General features: G+C 46.7%; 1 protein-coding gene across 1 annotated transcript in view; it reads right to left on the reverse strand.

The window, feature by feature from the left end:
• Positions 1-19,697, reverse strand: part of LOC143933584 (phospholipase A2 inhibitor and Ly6/PLAUR domain-containing protein-like) — a 34,733-nt gene that overhangs the window by 3,798 nt on the left and 11,238 nt on the right. The window contains exons 2-3 of the mRNA XM_077456531.1: positions 11,556-11,672; positions 2,127-2,276 (exon numbers count right to left, since the gene is read on the reverse strand). Coding sequence (XP_077312657.1) covers positions 2,127-2,276; positions 11,556-11,672 — 267 coding nt within the window. The remainder of the gene's footprint in view (positions 1-2,126; positions 2,277-11,555; positions 11,673-19,697) is intronic.

The raw sequence follows: 19,697 nt of genomic DNA on the forward strand, positions 1-19,697 counted from the left end.
CTCTGTCCCCCTCCCATACTTACCAACAATCTCAAAAAAGGAAAGAAAGAAGGAAAGAAAAAAGGAAATAAGGAGGGTGAGAGAAGGAAAGAAGGAGGGAAGGAAAGATGGAGGGAGAGAGAAGGAAAGAAAGAGGGATGGAGGGAGAGAGAATGAAAGGAGGAAATAAAGAGCGATGGAGGGAGAGAGAAGGAAAGAAAGAGGGATGGAAGGAGAGAGAAGGAAAGAAGGAAAGAAAGAGGGATGGCGGGAGAGAGAAGGAAAGAAAGAAAGAAGGAAGGAAAGAGAGAGGGATGGAGGGAGAGAGAAGGAAAGAAAGAGGGATTGAGGGATAGAAGGAAAGAAAGAGAGATGGAGGGAGAGAGAGAGAAGGAAAGAAAGAAAGGAGGAAGGAAAGAAAGAGGGATGGAGGGAGAGAGAAGGAAAGGAGGAAATAAAGAGCGATGGAGGGAGAGAGAAGGAAAGAAAGAAAGAAGGAAGGAAAGAAAGAGAAGGAAAGAAGGAAAGAAAGAGGGATTGAGGGATAGAAGGAAAGAAAGAGGGATGGAGGGAGAGAGAGAGAAGGAAAGAAAGAAAGGAGGAAGGAAAGAAAGAGGGATGGAGGGAGAGAGAAGGAAAGGAGGAAATAAAGAGCGATGGAGGGAGAGAGAAGGAAAGAAAGAGGGATGGAGGGAGAGAGAAGTTAAGAAGGAAAGAAGGAAAGAAAGAGGGATGGAGGGAGAGAGAAGGAAAGAAAGAAAGAAGGAAGGAAAGAGAGAGGGATGGAGGGAGAGAGAAGGAAAGAAGGAAAGAGAGAGGGATGGAGGGAGAGAGAAGGAAAGAAGGAAAGAAAGAGGGATTGAGGGATAGAAGGAAAGAAAGAAAGGAGGAAGGAAAGAGAGGGATGGAGGGAGAGAGAAGGAAAGGAGGAAATAAAGAGCGATGGAGGGAGAGAGAAGGAAAGAAGGAAAGAAAGAGGGATAGAGGGAGAGAGAAGGAAAGAAAGAGGGATTGAGGGAGAGAAGGAAAGAAAGAGGGATGGAGGGAGAGAGAGAGAAGGAAAGAAAGAAAGGAGGAAGGAAAGAAAGAGGGATGGAGGGAGAGAGAAGGAAAGAAAGTAAGAAGGAAGGAAAGAAAGAGGGATGGAGGGAGGGTATGAGTGACAGAAGGAAGGAGAGAAGAGAGTGAGCTGGGTTCTCGGACATAATGCACTTTGTTCTTCTCAGATAGAGCGAGATTCTACTACAGTTCACCATAATAAATGTTGTTCTTCCTCACCTCAATCACTAATGTGGTTGGCTTCTTTCCAAGGCAGCTCCATGCCACAACATGGGCAGTAACAGGGCAGTGAACAGCGCACCCATTGGCTGGGAGTGGTGAAGCCCGCCTCATGTTCCCTCCTCAGCCAGTAGCTGGCTGAAGTTTTCTGTGACATCCCTTGCTCTCTTCCATCACCCAGTCCTGACTACCAGCCCACCCAGCTTACTCTGTGTTGACATGGATGACACATTTGCCAACCATGCTCACACCACACTGGGTGACAGTGGGGATCTGCGGCATTATTATGGGGGATCAGAACTCCCCAGCCCAGTCCGCCCCTGCCTGGAACAATGCATATTTTCCGAGATTCTGCCGGACACCGTCAGACCGGGACATTGGACTGAATTCCTTGACTATCCCGGACAAATCTGGACTGTTGGCAACTATGCTCTCCACATGCATAAATTGTTTTTTTTTTTCCCCTAGCAAAATAATTCTACTGCCGTGACATGAATGAGCAAGTTTGGGGAGGAGGAACTTGACTGGCCTACACAAAGTCCTGACCGCAACCTGATAGAACACCTTTGGGATGAATTAGAGCGGAGACTGCGAGTCAGGCCTTCTCGTCCTGACCTCACCAATGTGCTTCTGGAAGAATGGTCAAACATTCCCATAGACACCCTCCTAAACCTTGTGGACGGCCTTCCCAGAAGAGTTGAAGCTGTTATAGCTGCAGAGGGTGGGCCAACTCAATATTGAACCCTACGGACTAAGACTGGGATGCCATTAAAGATCATGTGCGTGTAAAGGCAGGTGTCCCAATACTTTTGGTAATATAGTGTATGTGTATTTAGTTTTTTATTTGAAGGCATAAGATAGTCGCTTACTGGAAGGAGGAGGTGGGGTGCATCCGTCAGTTGCACAACACGATGTACCCATCTTTATTTTTGCATTCTGAGGAATGGTGCCACTTCCGGTAATGTCACACTTGTCCTGCGTCATACATGCCATTTGGTATGATTGAAAAATAATTGTACCTACAAGTAAACAAACTGTATCATTCTCTGCAATGAAAATAAACAAAGGTTTAATGCAAAACAAAAATGGCAACCCCCCCAATGTATACCAAGGTGCGCGTGGAAGGGCATTTGCACAAAACAAAAGTTTCCCAGCAAACTTACCAGCCAGCCAGCAAAAAAATAAAAAATAAATAAAGACAATTTGTGTGAAAAACAGAGATTTTAGTTGCACAACATTTGCAAATATATGTGGAAGCTCTGCATACTGTAGTGCAATTAGTTAGTTAGTTAAATTTTTAGGCGGTCTAAGACCCCTTTCACACTGAAGCGCTGCTAAAACACCCGCTAAAACTCCGGTTGCATTCACAGTGCTTTGGCAGCGTTTTACCGGTGCTTTTTTTAGGGGCTAGCGGGGCCGCATTTTTTAAGGTCACGTGACAACATGCCCTTAAAAAAAAAAAAAAAACAAGAAAAGACCCGTTTTAATTATTAATTTAAATGTACTGGGGCGTTTTTTTGAAGCTCCAAACATGCCCCAAAGATGCTGCTTGCAGGACTTTTTGTACCGTCCCGCGTGCCCCAGTGTGAAAGCACCTATTCAAATGAATGGGAAGCAGTTTTCAGGCGCTTTTTAAAGTGGTTGTAAACCCTTACAACACACTTTGACCTACAGGTAAGCCTAGATTAAGGCTTACCTGTAGGTCCAAGAAATATCTCCTAAACCTATACGGTTTAAGAGATATTTACAAAAAGACAGCGGCTCGCAGGCGCACTGGGCGGGCCGCAGATCGCGGTGATATGCCGCGAGTGTCGGCTCCCGTGCGCATGCGCGGGAGTGACGTCATCGCTGCTCCGGCACTGGACCCACTCACTCCGGGACCCAAGGCAGCGGCGGACATGAAGACGGAGGACCGCTTCGGGGGCTTTGTTCTCAGGTAAGTTATTCATAATGAGCTAGTATGCTATGCATACTAGCTCATTATGCCTTTGCCTTGCAGGTTGATTTTATTTTTATTATTTTCACCCATGGGTTTACAACAACTTTAAGGCACTATTTATAGCAAAATCTAAAGCACTTGAAAACTGCCTCAGTGTGAAAGGGGTCTTTATGTAGGACTGGAGCATATATACAAAGGAGAAAAAACATAGGTGTGCCTGGAGGTAGCTCATTCCTTCTTAAAGGCGCAGGAACACATCAGAATCCAGTTGCGGCTGCTCATACGGGTGCGGGGCTGCCGCCCCTCTAATCCCTGCACCTGGCCCCTAATCTATATGCGACGCATAGATGTCAATGTTTTTATTTTTTTTAAGCACTGAGGCCCTAATTGGCTTTAAAAAAGGGTGGGCTCAGGGCACAAAGCACTGCGCCCGAGCCAACCCAGTTGTGGGACATTAGCGATGTAATATGCGCTAATATCTTCCTGTTTCTCCTCGCTGCCATTCAGGAAGCGGGTCCTGAGACCCGATTGGCCGGGAGTCCTAAGACTGGGTTGGCTGTGAGTCCTAAGTCCTGATTGGCCCGGGAGTAGAAGAGACCACTGGGACTCTTGCGCCCGAACGCACCCAGTTGTGTGACATTAGCGACTTAATATGCTCCAGATGACGTCCGTGTGACGAAACGCGTAGGGCGTGGCCAGGCAACGTACACCTCGAGCTCAGGCGGAGATAGCAGAGCGGGACTTTTAAAGCTACATGCACTACCGCAATTTCAAACCTTTCGTTTGTAAGTAGTTTTAATCTATTTTTTGGAATAAAAGCAGTGTTTTAAACGGTATCCCACTATGGATGTGCCTCTTCTTTACCTTATATAACGTGGCACACTGCACTCACGGAGAAACGAGGGATCCCCAATATTACATCTGAAGGAAGCCAGAGAGCGACACAATAGCTGATATTGTGAAGGCTGATCCACCCCGGATGGGGTCTTTTTTCCGGTGAGAGCATAATAATATAATATATACGTAACCACCGAACGCGAGGAACACAACAGGAAACCATCACCTCCCCCCTTCACTCACGGAAGATTCCTGTCACTTATCAGAGACTTGTTTCACCACGTTTACTGTTCACAGTTCACTTGCATTTTTGCACATATTTTACTTTATTTTTTTATCCAATTTTTATTTAATTTTTATGGTATTTTTAGGTCTCATTGTAATTTTTTCATCTTATATAATACTATTTATTACACTGTACTAGCTATCATACTGTGCTACCATTGTGATATTCACTTTAAACATTACTTTAGAGCACTAATTTTTAAATTTTTTAATTATTAATATCACATTCACGGCTATTTCACGGATATCACATCCAGTCCTTTTTTTATGTATTTTACCCTATTGTATATCCTTACCTTTAAGGCACATGTAGATTTATTTGCACTTTATTAATAATTATACATTGTTATGGTATAGGGATAAGTATTCCATATCATGGTTGCAATTTTTTGTGTTTTTTATGCCTTTTGTGTTTTTGGGTTTAATTAACCAGCACGCTGAGAATTATATATAATACGTGTTTCCACTCATAGGTGTTCATTAGTAATTAGCATAGGGCGTGTGATAGCACATTTATGTCTGTACTTAATTGCCAGCATACTGAGAATTATATATAATAGAGCCCCCCTCACTAGGGATGAGCCGAACACCCCCCGGTTCGGTTCGCACCACAACTTTCGAACAGACCCCACGTTCGTTACGAACGTTAGAACCCCATTGAAGTCTATGGGACTCGAACGTTCGAAATGGAAAGTGCTAATTTTAACGGCTAATATGCAAGGTATTGTCCTAAAAAGGGTTTGGGGACCTGACTCCTGCCTCAGGGGACATGGGTCACTGCAAAAAAAAGTTTTAAAAACGGCTGTTTTGGTTGGAGTACTGATTTTAATGACGATTAAAGTGAAAAAAAAAAGTGAAATATTCCTTTAAATATGGTGCATGGGGGGTGTCTGTAGTATGCCTGTGAAGTGCCACGTGTTTCCCGTGTTTAGAACAGTCCCTGCACAAAATGACATTAAACGGAAATAACACCATTTAAAACTGCTTGCGGTTTTAATGTTATATCTGGTTCCTGCAATATGGTTGAAAATCATTGAGAAAAATGGCATGGGTAGCCCTCCCTGCCCATTACCAGCCTATTTGGGTCTTGTACGCATATTAAGGGGAACCCCGTACCCATATTAAAAAAAGGAAATGCGTGTGGCCCCCAGGCCCTATATACTCAGAACAGCAGTATACAGGCGGTGCAAACAAGACAGGGACTGTGTAGGTTTGTTGTGTTAAGTTGAATCTGTTTGTAATTTTCAACTGGTACATTTTTAAAGTGTAGCTCCAGTCAAAAAAACTATTTTTAAGCTTTTTGGAAAACATAGGGAAGGGTTATCACCCCTGTATAATTTGTTTTGTCGTCCATCTTTTTTCATCTCACTTCCTGTTGTCTCCTTGCGTTTGCAAGCAGGAGATGTTTGTAAGTTGGATGTTTGAAAGTAGGGGCCTGCCCTATATGCTCTGCAGAAATGGCGGAACAAGGTGTTGGTTTTGCCACAACATTGTAAGCCCTCAAAGTGACTCTTGGTGGGCGCTGGAGCGCCCTGCTGTGAACGATTATATCAAGAATTGTAATTACATGCCATTGTTGAACAGTGGTAGAAAAATTGGGCCTTAGGCTGAGGTGAATATCACGGTGTATACTGCGGTCAGGGCACGCAGACAATAACCAGAAAACAGCAGAGATAAAGGGGTATATACAGATGTATACTGTGCTGTGCTGGAGGCACACACAACTTCCAATAACTCCTGCAGATGGCAATTGGGCTCAAATAGAGAAGAGCTATGTAGGTGGATTATAGCGGTATGTACTGGGTACAGAGCACGCAGACAGCACGTACTATCTCCTAACACTACTGACTGCAAGCTCTATTATTAAAGATAGATCACTAGCTATATAGGTGAGGTGAATATAGTGGTGTATGCTGCGGTCAGGGCACAGACAATAACCACTACACAACAGCAAGATAGGAAATCAGCCAAAAACGATTGGTGTGTAACTGTGTTGAAGGTACACAGAACACCCACTGCTTCAGATGCCAACACACTACACGAGGCCGCCTCAAAGGTGGCCTTATATAGTGTGGGGCGTGCACTACACAGCCTGAGCTATGATTGGCCACAGGCAGGATGCCTGTGGCCAATCATGGCTCTCCCTGCTGCTGGCGCTGCAATTGGCCAAGCATGCGGGGTCACAGTGCATGCTTGGCCAATCATGAGCCAGCAATGCACTGCGCCATCGCAGTGCATTGTGGGCTGTGCGCGCCACACGAATTTTGACGCGAACGGACCAAGAGTTCGGATTTCGCCGAACGGACGAACAGCCAATGTTCAAGTCGAACGTACGTTCGACTCGAACACGAAGCTCATCCCTAGCCCTCACTCAGAGGTTCATAATATTAATCGGTATAGCGCCACATCTATTTCTTCTCTTTTTTTCAGCATCTTTCCACCCATTTGGGGGGAAATTAATAGAGGCTGCTCTTACCTAAACTTCTTATTTATTCCTTTATTCATTTGTATCCAACTGAATATTCAATTCTAAGGCTCCATAGCGCAACCTACACCCCACTTAATATGCGCTAATGTCTTCCTGTTTCTCCTCACTGCCATTCAGGAAGCGGGTCCTGAGACCCGATTGGCCGGGAGTCCTAAGACTGGATTGGCTCTGAGTCCTAAGTCCTGATTGGCCCGGGAGCAGAAGAGACCGCTGGGACTCGGGAGGAAGCCACGACCTGGATGGGGTAAGTGCGGGGCCGGTCGGGGGCCTGGTGGTCAATGGGTGAGTGAAGTGGCGGAGTGGAGGGAAAGAGATGATCGATTGAGCGCTGGGGATAGGGGGGTCTGACTGATAGGGGGCAACAGGCCACCCCCCCCGCCAAAAGAAAATTGAGCACCAGCTGCCATTATCAGAATCCTAGCAAAACAGGCTGATAAGTGTGCTGGGAAAAGGTTAATTTTGTTTGTATTGTGTGAAGCCTTTCCATGTGTATCTTACTTTAACCCTTTTGCTGCCAGCAGGGGGAGGGGGGATTACCCCCTGGTAATGGTGCCACCACCATGTATCCTCTGGCTTCGCTTGCCCTCCTGTAGGCCTGGGACCAACACAACCACCAGGTAAAGGGGAGGGAGCAGAGCAGAAACACACCCGCTCTCCTCCCCTCCTTGTTGCTGAAAGCAACGCGTTTCACACCACTTCCGGATCCACCCACCAGTGTCCTCGGCTAACATAGCCAATAAAGAATGTATTGCAATGCGAACTGCATTGCATTGCATTACAATTCATGGAGCACAGGGGAGACATCCAGGGTCCTTTAGACCCTGGATGTCTCATTAATAAGAACCTGTCTCCAAAAAATCATCACGTATGGGAATCTTTGTCCCCTATGTGATGAAAGAAAATGTAAGTTCAAAAAAATATATAATTATAAAAAAAAAAAAGTTAGACCCAAGCACATAAAATCCCTCAACCTCCCCCCCCCCCCCAAAAAAAAAAAAAAAAAAAAAAAAACATTTTCGAGACCCCCCCCACCAATATACAATCATGTACGAACTTAAACTAGAGTCCGGGGGATGAAAATAATGATTGTGATATACATGTTACATGGAGCAACACTGTAATCTGTATGCATATTTATTGACTACATAAGAGTGAAAATAAAACAAAGAAACTAACGCATTTTGGCCAGAGCCTCAGAGCCCCCCCAGAGCCCTGTTGCTGATGCATTTTGCCCAGCCCATGATTATGTCCCCCGATGGGCAGAGTGAAATGCATCAGGGACGGGGGGTTAGGAGGAGCTTAACCACTTGCCGAGTGCCTACCGCATATTTACTGTGACAGGTTGGCTCTATTGCTTGAAATCATGTACCTGTACATCATTTTGTGCAATAGCCACAGGGGGCATGCACCATTGTGCACTGATTGGACACAGGGGATGCCAATCAGTGAATCAGCGGGTCCGTTGGCGTTGCCGGGAGAGGCAGAACGGCGATCTGCCTATGTAAACAAGGGAGATCACCGTTCTGGGGACACAATTAACCCTTTGATCGCCCCTGACGCTAACCCCTTCCCAGCCAGTGTCATTAGTACAGTAACAGTGCATATTTTTAGCACTGATCACGGTATTGGTGCCACTGGTCTCCAAAAGAGTGTCAAACGTGTCAATTAGGTGACAGATTTGCCTGCCGCAATGTCGCAGTCCCGCTAAAAATCGCTGGTTGCCGCCATTACTAGTAAAAAGAAAAAAATGCCATAAAAATATTCCATAGTTTGTAGACGCTATAACTTTTGTACAAACCAATCAATATACGCTTATTGGGATTTTTTTTTTACCAAAAATATGTAGTTGAATACATATTGGGCTAAATTGATGAAGAAATGTTATTTTTTATTTTTGTATTATATTTTGTATTGGGATGTTTTATAGCACAAAAAATAAAAACATAGAGGTGATCAAATACGACCAAAAGAAAGCTCTATTTGTGAGAGAAAAAAAAAAGGACATCAATTTTATTTGGGTACAACGTCGCACAATTGCGCCAATTGTCAGTTAAAGTAATGCAGTGCCGTATCGTTAAAAAAATGCTCTGGTCAGGAAGGGGATAAAACCTTCCAGGGCTGAAGTGGTTAAAGCGGTAGTAACCCTTATTTAAAAAAAAGGCACTGGGCAATCCAAGTCTTAATGTGCTAGTATGCATCACATACTAGCACATTATGACAGACTTATCTGAAAAAATGAAGCCCTCCAGCAGCACGTTGTCACCGATGAAGGCGCTTCCATCTTCACCTGGTCTTTCTTCTGGGTTTGCAGGCTTCGGCGATATGAATGGCCAAGCCCATGATGATGTCACTCCTGTGCATGCTGTTTATGGCACGTCTCTAAAGCAACGTCACTGGTATGCCGTTCCCTAAGAGAGCGTGCGCTGGTGAGCTCACTGTCTGCATCTAATGTAAATATATCTTAAACGGCACACATTTAGGAGATATTCACAGTCCCTATAGGTAAGCCTTATATTGGGACATCGACACAATTCTAATCTTTTTGGCTCTATACACCACCACAATGGATTTGAAATTAAACAAACAAGATGTGCTTTAACTGCAGACTTTCAGCTTTAATGTGAGGGTATTTACATCCAAATTAGGTGAACGGTGTAGGAATTACAACAGTTTGTATATGTGCCTCCCACTTTTTAAAGGACCAAAATTAATGGGACAATTGGCTGCTCCACTGTTCCATGGCCAGGTGTGCGTTATTCCCTCATTATCCCATTTACAAGGATCAGATAAAAGGTCCAGAGTTCATTTCAAGTGTGCTATTTTCATTTGGAATCTGTTGCTGTCAACTCTCAATATGAGATCCAAAGAGTTGTCACTATCAGTGAAGCAAGCCATCATTAGGCTGAAAAAACAAAAAACAAACCCATCAGAGAGATAGCAAAAACATTAGGTGTGGCCAAATCAACTGATTGGAACATCCCTAAAAAAAAAAAATGCACCAGTGAGCTCAGCAACACCAAAAGACCCGGAAGACCACGGAAACCAACTGTGGTGGATGGCCGAAGAATTCATTCCCTGGTGAAGAAAACACCCTTCACAACAGTTGGCCCGATCAAGAACACTCTCCAGGAGGTAGGTGTGTATGTGTGTCAAAGTCAACAATCAAGAGAAGACTTCACCAGAGTGAATACAGAGGGGTCACCACAAGATGTAAACCATTGGTGAGCCTCAAAAACAGAAAGGCCAGGTTAGAGTTTGCCAAACAACATCTAAAAAAGCCTTCACAGTTCTGGAACAACATCCTATGGACAGATGAGACCAAGATCAACTTGTACCGGAGTGATGGGAAGAGAAGAGTATGGAGAAGGAAAGGAACTGCTCATGATCCAAAGCATACCACCTCATCAGTGAGGCATGGTGGTGGTAGTGTCATGGCGTGGGCATGTATGGCTGCCAATGGAACTGGTTCTCTTGTATTTATTGATGATGTGACTGCTGACAAACGTAGCAGGATGAATTCTGAAGTGTTTCGGGGAATATTATCTGCTCATATTCAGCAAAATGCTTCAGAACTCATTGGACAGCACTTCACAGTGCAGATGGACAATGACCCGAAGCATACTGCGAAAGCAACCAAAGAGTTTTTTAAGGGAAAGAAGTGGAATGTTATGCAATGTCCAAGTCAATCACCTGACCTGAATCCGATTGAGCATTTCACTTGCTGAAGACAAAACTGAAGGGAAAATGCCCCAAGAACAGGCAGGAACTGAAGACAGTTGCAGTAGAAGCCTGGCAGAGCATCACCAGGGATGGGACCCAGCGTCTGGTGATGTCTATGCTTTCCAGACTTCAGGCTGTAATTGACTACAAAGGATTTGCAACCAAGTATTAAAAAGTGAAAGTTTGATGGATGATTGTTAATCCGTCCCATTACTTTTGGTCCCTTAAAAATGGGGAGGGACATATACAAACTGTTGTTATTCCTATGGTGGTGTATAGAGCCAAAAAGATTAGAATTGTCTGGATGTCCCAATATTTATGGACTTGACTGTAGGTAAAAATCATACATGGGAGTTTACTCCCACTTTAAAGAGGAAGTAAACCCTGATGAGTTTACTTCCTCTTTCATTCCCTGCAAAGGTAAAGCATAATGGACTACTATGCATCGCATAGTAGTCAATTATGTGTCACTTACCTGACACAGGAGCCAGCGAAGTCACCGCTGTCCCCTGTAGTCCGCCGCATCCATCTTCTTGGTGGGGTCTCGCAGCTCCACCGCTGTCATTCGGCGAAGCCGCGATGACGTCGCTCCCGCGCATGCGCACGGGAGCCGACACGCGCGGCAGCTCCGTCGTTGAGAATGCCGCGCTCAGTGCGCCTGCGCGCCGCTGTCTACGGCGCATGCGCCGTAGACAGCAGTGCCTGGTTTCGGGCAAATATCTCCTAAACCATATAGGTTTAGGAGATATTTCTTCAACCTACAGGTAAGCCTTAATCTAGGCTTACCTGTAGGTCAAAGTGGTTTGTAAGGGTTTACAACCACTTTAAGGGGGAGCTAGAGGTGTGCGGCATCTCTCATCCCATCCTACTCCCCTGCTTTCTGGATTAAGCATAAAACAACTCGCATATTTATATTTCTATACGAAAAAAATATATATTTCTGATGGAAAAAGAAAACAGAAAAACTGACACCTCTGGAGTAATATAGGACCCCAAGGCCTCTGACGTGAACTATATTGAGTAACTTACCCGTGACCCGGCCTTCTATGTATATAGCTCCACACACAAAGCCATAAGGACACGTCACATTGGGGCCGGTACACGAGTCTGATGAAGAAGAACAATGTGTACAAGAGAGCGTGTATCCTAAAGAAAGAGAAAACACAAAACAGGGTGAGCATCAACTACTGCAGTCATGTGATATTTATCAAATTTTCTTTTACAATTTATTTAATTTATTTAAATTTAGGACCCCCGTTGGGGGGCTTTGACGAAATATCAGGGGTCCAAACAGACCTCCGACATTTCCCCTTTGAGACAGAGAAAGGAGATTGAGGACACCTCAGTCTCCATCTCTGCAGCCTCAGCTGCACAGAATGAATGAACAGGAATAGCTCTGTACAGAGCTTACAGTTCATTCATAAACTAATGCATAATAAACACAGTTTACTATGCCTCAGCTATGAATGAAAAAAAAACAAAAACAGAGTCAGTGATCGTTACTTACTTATTCATTATGACAAGGAAGGGGCTGGTAAATGGCACATTTACCATCTCCTTCCCTGCTCTCCATCCTGACAGATCCTCCACAACAGCTGACGGGAGAGGGGAGGGAGGAACACAGCAGCATTGCGGGGGAGAAGGGGAGGGGCTGGAAGAGAGCACACAGGCGCCCAGAGACAGCAGAGGGGGGCCAGGAGAGAGGGTAAGGGTGGCATATAGAGGAACTGATCCATCCATTTCTCTCCTGCTGCCTGGAGGGGGAGAATCAGAAATTCAGCAGCTGCATGGAGGGAGCAGTTCCTCTACATGCACGGAGCCGGGTCGCAATAGCAACCCCTGCGCTCTCTGTATGTATGCCCCTGCTCCAAGTTAACATCACACTCAACCATGCCTCCAGACCTGCCCTAGTGCGTTGGGATTTGTCCAGACGCTGACAGCATCCTCACCCACAGCCATTGGGTACATCTTGGAAAATGTGTGACCGCTCATAAAATAGCATATTTTAGGTCTTTAGCAGTGCTTTTTGAATAACTAAAGGTGTTTTTATTTGTTTAACCCAGTGTTGGCCTTCCCTTAGGCTCCTTTTACATTAGCGTGTCTCCAAAGTCACACAATTTTTCAGCACAACTTTGAAGTGACTTTTGGTGCGACTTTGATCTCACTTTTCATTCTCTGGGCCAAAGTTGCATCAAAAAGTCAGACCAAAGTAGTTCAGGAATAGGGATGAGCTTCGTGTTTGAGTCGAACATACGTTGGCTGTTCGTCCGTTCGGCGAAGTCCGAACATTTTGGTCCGTTCGCGCCAAATTCGTGTGGCGCTCACGGCCCACAATGCACTGCGATGGCGCAGTGCATTGCTGGCTCATGATTGGCCAAGCATGCACTGTGACCCCGCATGCTTGGCCAATCGCAGCGCCAGCAGCGAGGAGAGCCATGATTGGCCACAGGCAGGATGCCTGTGGCCAATCATAGCTCAGGCTGTGTAGTGCACGCCCCACACTATATAAGGCCACCAGCGCGGCGGCCTTGTGTAGTGTGTTGGCGTCTGAAGCAGTGGGTGTTCTGTGTACCTTCAACACAGTACACACCGATCGTTTTCGGACAATTTTCGATCTTGCTGTTGTGTAGTGGTTATTGTCTGCGTGCCCTGACCGCAGTATACACCGCTATATTCACCTCACCTATATAGCTAGTGATCTATCTTTTATAATAGAGCTTGCAGTCAGTAGTGTTCGGAGATAGTGCGTGCTCTGTACCCAGTACATACCGCTATATCCACCTACATAGCTGTTCTCTATTTGAGCCCACTTGCCATCTGCAGGAGTTATTGGAAGTTGTGTGTGCCTCCAGCACAGCACAGTATACATCTGTATATACCCCTTTATCTCTGGTGTTCTATAATAAAGGCATCTGCAGGAGTTAGTGGGTAGTGATGGCCGAACGGTTCGCCCGGCGGTCGTTTCGCGGCGAATTTCCGACTTTCGCCGTCCGCGGGTTCGAACGCCTTTTTCCGTCGTTCGCCCCGGCGGACTTACGTGTTTAATGTATACAAGAACTTTAACCTTTCGTGACACGTTTATCATGTGTTACAGGACAACCAATTGAGACATGACAGCTCATGGACACTTGGACATTCCCCCTAACCTATAAATACACCCGATCCGGTGGCCATTTTACATTCTTTCTTCTGTCACTGTAGGGAAAGGATCCTGTGTGGAGTAGGGACAGAGAAAACGCTAGCTATTTGGTACACAAAAGTTCTTTTCAGGACTGGTATAGGTGTTAGGTCAGCAGCCTGAGTTTCTTTTGTCAGTTTAGATAAAGGGACAGAGCGCTGTATGCTGCTATTTTAGGGACAGCTCAGCCAGATTAGTCTTTCTTCATCATCATCATCATCATCATCATTAGCTGTTACTATCAGGTCCACAAAAGAGCTGTTCCAGCTAATCGTTCCAGCCTACTCTTTTTTGCCAATTTGTATAGGGACAGGCAGGAAGCAGTGTGTCAGGCAGTGAGGATAATTTTAAAGACTTGCTGTTACTATTAGTTCCACAAAGGTTCTTTTCAGGACTGGTATCAGTGGTACGGTAATAGGCTTGTACACGTATAATATTCTTTCTTCCAAATATAGAAAGAATATTATACTTGACTGCTGCCCTTCTGCTGCAGTCTGCTAATCATTCACAACTCACTTGTTCCACAAAGCTCTTTATCAGGACTGGTAACTTGGTCTGTCTAGGGTGCTACGGTACATAGGCTTGGGTGCGGTACAGTCTGCTGTTCTGTAAGGACCGCTATCGGTCCACAATACATAGGGTTGCCGTGCACTACTGCTGACCGCTGCCCTATACTGCAGCAGTCCTTCATTGGTATAGGGACTGACGTACAGTCTGCTAATCACTAACACACAACCTGCTTGGTCCACAAAAGTTCTTATAAGGACTGGTAACTTGGTATAGGGTGCTACGGTACATAGGCCTGAGTGCGTTACAGTCTGCTGTTCTGTAAGGACCGCTATCGGTCCACAATACATAGGGTTGCCGTGCACTACTGCTGACCGCTGCCCTATACTGCAGCAGTCCTTCAGCGGTATAGGGACTGACGCACAGTCTGCTAAACACTAACACACAACCTGCTTGGTCCACAAAAGTTTTTATAAGGACTGGTAACTTGGTATAGGGTGCTACGGTACATAGGCCTGAGTGCAGTACAGTCTGCTGTTCTGTAAGGACCGCTATCGGTCCACAATACATAGGGTTGCCGTGCACTACTGCTGACCGCTGCCCTATACTGCAGCAGTCCTTCATTGGTATAGGGACTGACGTACAGTCTGCTAATCACTAACACACAACCTGCTTGGTCCACAAAAGTTCTTATAAGGACTGGTAACTTGGTATAGGGTGCTACGGTACATAGGCCTGAGTGCGTTACAGTCTGCTGTTCTGTAAGGACCGCTATCGGTCCACAATACATAGGGTTGACGTGCACCACTGCTGACCGCTGCCCTATACTGCAGCAGTCCTTCAGCGGTATAGGGACTGACGTACAGTCTGCTAAACACTAATACACAACCTGCTTGGTCCACAAAAGTTCTTATAAGGACTGGTAACTTGGTATAGGGTGCTACGGTACATAGGCTTGAGTGCGGTACAGTCTGCTGTTCTGTAAGGACCGCTATCGGTCCACAATAGATAGGGTTGACGTGCACCACTGCTGACCGCTGCCCTATACTGCAGCAGTCCTTCAGCGGTATAGGGACTGACGCACAGTCTGCTAAACACTAACACACAACCTGCTTGGTCCACAAAAGTTTTTATAAGGACTGGTAACTTGGTATAGGGTGCTACGGTACATAGGCCTGAGTGCGTTACAGTCTGCTGTTCTGTAAGGACCGCTATCGGTCCACAATACATAGGGTTGCCGTGCACTACTGCTGACCGCTGCCCTATACTGCAGCAGTCCTTCATTGGTATAGGGACTGACGTACAGTCTGCTAATCACTAACACACAACCTGCTTGGTCCACAAAAGTTCTTATAAGGACTGGTAACTTGGTATAGGGTGCTACGGTACATAGGCCTGAGTGCGTTACAGTCTGCTGTTCTGTAAGGACCGCTATCGGTCCACAATACATAGGGTTGACGTGCACCACTGCTGACCGCTGCCCTATACTGCAGCAGTCCTTCAGCGGTATAGGGACTGACGTACAGTCTGCTAAACACTAATACACAACCTGCTTGGTCCACAAAAGTTCTTATAAGGACTGGTAACTTGGTATAGGGTGCTACGGTACATAGGCTTGAGTGCGGTACAGTCTGCTGTTCTGTAAGGACCGCTATCGGTCCACAATACATAGGGTTGCCGTGCACTACTGCTGACCGCTGCCCTATACTGCAGCAGTCCTTCATTGGTATAGGGACTGACGTACAGTCTGCTAATCACTAACACACAACCTGCTTGTTCCACAAAAGTTCTTATAAGGACTGGTAACTTGGTATAGGGTGCTACGGTACATAGGCTTGAGTGCGGTACAGTCTGCTGTTCTGTAAGGACCGCTATCGGTCCACAATAGATAGGGTTGACGTGCACCACTGCTGACCGCTGCCCTATACTGCAGCAGTCCTTCAGCGGTATAGGGACTGACGTACAGTCTGCTAAACACTAATACACAACCTGCTTGGTCCACAAAAGTTCTTATAAGGACTGGTAACTTGGTATAGGGTGCTACGGTACATAGGCTTGAGTGCGGTACAGTCTGCTGTTCTGTAAGGACCGCTATCGGTCCACAATAGATAGGGTTGACGTGCACCACTGCTGACCGCTGCCCTATACTGCAGCAGTCCTTCAGCGGTATAGGGACTGACGTACAGTCTGCTAAACACTAATACACAACCTGCTTGGTCCACAAAAGTTCTTATAAGGACTGGTAACTTGGTATAGGGTGCTACGGTACATAGGCTTGAGTGCGGTACAGTCTGCTGTTCTGTAAGGACCGCTATCGGTCCACAATACATAGGGTTGCCGTGCACTACTGCTGACCGCTGCCCTATACTGCAGCAGTCCTTCATTGGTATAGGGACTGACGTACAGTCTGCTAATCACTAACACACAACCTGCTTGTTCCACAAAAGTTCTTATAAGGACTGGTAACTTGGTATAGGGTGCTACGGTACATAGGCTTGAGTGCGGTACAGTCTGCTGTTCTGTAAGGACCGCTATCGGTCCACAATAGATAGGGTTGACGTGCACCACTGCTGACCGCTGCCCTATACTGCAGCAGTCCTTCAGCGGTATAGGGACTGACGTACAGTCTGCTAAACACTAATACACAACCTGCTTGGTCCACAAAAGTTCTTATAAGGACTGGTAACTTGGTATAGGGTGCTACGGTACATAGGCTTGAGTGCGGTACAGTCTGCTGTTCTGTAAGGACCGCTATCGGTCCACAATACATAGGGTTGCCGTGCACTACTGCTGACCGCTGCCCTATACTGCAGCAGTCCTTCATTGGTATAGGGACTGACGTACAGTCTGCTAATCACTAACACACAACCTGCTTGTTCCACAAAAGTTCTTATAAGGACTGGTAACTTGGTATAGGGTGCTACGGTACATAGGCTTGAGTGCGGTACAGTCTGCTGTTCTGTAAGGACCGCTATCGGTCCACAATAGATAGGGTTGACGTGCACCACTGCTGACCGCTGCCCTATACTGCAGCAGTCCTTCAGCGGTATAGGGACTGACGTACAGTCTGCTAAACACTAATACACAACCTGCTTGGTCCACAAAAGTTCTTATAAGGACTGGTAACTTGGTATAGGGTGCTACGGTACATAGGCTTGAGTGCGGTACAGTCTGCTGTTCTGTAAGGACCGCTATCGGTCCACAATAGATAGGGTTGACGTGCACCACTGCTGACCGCTGCCCTATACTGCAGCAGTCCTTCAGCGGTATAGGGACTGACGTACAGTCTGCTAAACACTAATACACAACCTGCTTGGTCCACAAAAGTTCTTATAAGGACTGGTAACTTGGTATAGGGTGCTACGGTACATAGGCTTGAGTGCGGTACAGTCTGCTGTTCTGTAAGGACCGCTATAGGTCCACAATAGATAGGGTTGACGTGCACCACTGCTGACCGCTCACCTATACTGCAGCAGTCCTTCAGCGGTATAGGGACTAAGAGTTTTGTCACAGGGTCATTTAAAAAATGACATGCAGAGGAAGAGGCAGGCCCTTCCGCAGGGGTGGTAGGGGTAGGGCAGGAGCAACAGGCTTGAGCCAAAGTGGGAAGTTGCAGAAGGTGCGTTCAATTACTTTAAAGGATGCACCAGACTTGGTTGAGTGGCTCGCTCAGCCTTACTCTTCTGCACCCTCCTCATCCTCTCGATCTGCACCCTCTTCTTCACTCTCTGCTATGTGCACCCCCAAAGACACTACCACCAACAACACGACCACCACCACCACCACCACATACCTTCCGCTTGAGTCACTGGAATTATTTTCCGATCCATATCAAGAGGACATTTCTGATGCGCAGCCACTCTTGGTATTGGATCAGGAAGAGGAGGTAGCAACAAGCGCTACTCAGCAGTCTGACGCCAGTACCCAGATCAGCCCAAGGAGGAGGTTGGTCCCCGGTGTTGCTGCCTACTCTACTTATAGCGGTGGGGAAGGTGACGTTGATGATGACGTGTCTAGTGATGTCACGTGGGTGCCCACAAGAGAGGAAGAGGAGGGGAGTTCAGAGGGAGATATGGACCAGCAGATAGGGAGGAGAAGCAGCAATGACTTACATTGCACAGCAGGGACAAAGCAGACTGCAAATGTATCAGGAGCGAGTCATCGACCATGTACGGTCACATCTGGCGCTCCCAGGACACCGGCACATGGCTCCGCAGTGTGGGCTTTTTTTAACGTGTCCGCTGCTGACAATAGCGTTGCCATCTGCAATCTTTGCAGTCAACGCGTTAGTCGCGGTAAGCCCAATACTCACCTAGGGACGACCGCCTTAAGAAGGCACATGAGCAGCCATCACCGAGCCCAGTGGGAGCAACGGAACACACAAAGCCACACTGCAGGCTCTCACCGTCCAGCCTCGTCTTCTACTTCTCCTTCTCCTCTCTCCTCACAATTGTCCTCCACTCCACCTTCCATCACGCCAAGCTCACATTTTTCTGCAAAAAGGCAGGCTTCCGTGGGCCTAATGTTTGAGCGTAAAAAAATGATGACGCCGGATAACCCTCTTGCCCAACGGTTGGCGGCTGGCTTGTCAGAACTCATAGCCCGCCAACTACTGCCATATAAACTGGTGGACTCGGAGGCCTTTCGCAAATTTGTGGCCATTGGAACACCACAATGGAAGGTCCCAGGAAGGAAGTATTTCTCAGAGAAGGGCATCCCAGAGCTATATGGCCATGTTCAGCGGCAAGTGAATGTATCTCTGGCACACAGTGTCGGTGCCAAGATACATCTGACCACAGACACGTGGTCTAGCAAACACGGGCAGGGAAGGTATATCAGTTTTACTGCCCACTGGGTGAACCTTCTGACGGCCGTCAAGCATGTAACCCGTGGCACCCGTGTAGATTTGGTTTTACCGCCACGGATTGCATGCAGGCCTGACTCTTCTTCTCCTCCTCCTACTCCATCCTCCTCCCTCTCCTCCTCAGCTGCCTCCTCCTTTTCCGCTGCTAGCGTCTCTTCCACTGCACCGCCCAAGCTCCCCAGAACCTATTCCACATGCCAGGTGAGACGTTGCCATGCCGTGCTGCGTCTGTTGTGCCTGGAAGCAAAGAGCCACACTGGCCCGGCACTCCTTTCAGCTTTGCGTTCACAGGCAGATGAGTGGCTAACACCGCTCAATTTGACAGTTGGTAAAGTGGTGTGTGACAACGGTGCCAATCTGCTTAGCGCATTGAAACAGGGCAAAATCACGCACGTGCCGTGCATGGCACACGTCTTAAACTTGGTCGTGCAGCGATTCCTTGTCAAATACCCTGGGGTCCAGGACATCTTGCGGCAGGCAAGGAAAATCTCGGCCCATTTCAGAAGATCTTACACGGCCATGGCTCGCCTTGCTGACATTCAGCGGCGACACCATCTGCCGGTCAGACGTCTTATTTGCGATTGCCCGACGCGATGGAACTCAACCTTCTATATGCTTGATA

The sequence above is a fragment of the Lithobates pipiens genome, unplaced genomic scaffold (genome assembly GCF_037356315.1).
Source record: "Lithobates pipiens isolate NorthernLeopardFrog02 unplaced genomic scaffold, aLitPip1_a1.2 Scaffold_27, whole genome shotgun sequence".
Classification (NCBI taxonomy): domain Eukaryota; kingdom Metazoa; phylum Chordata; class Amphibia; order Anura; family Ranidae; genus Lithobates; species Lithobates pipiens.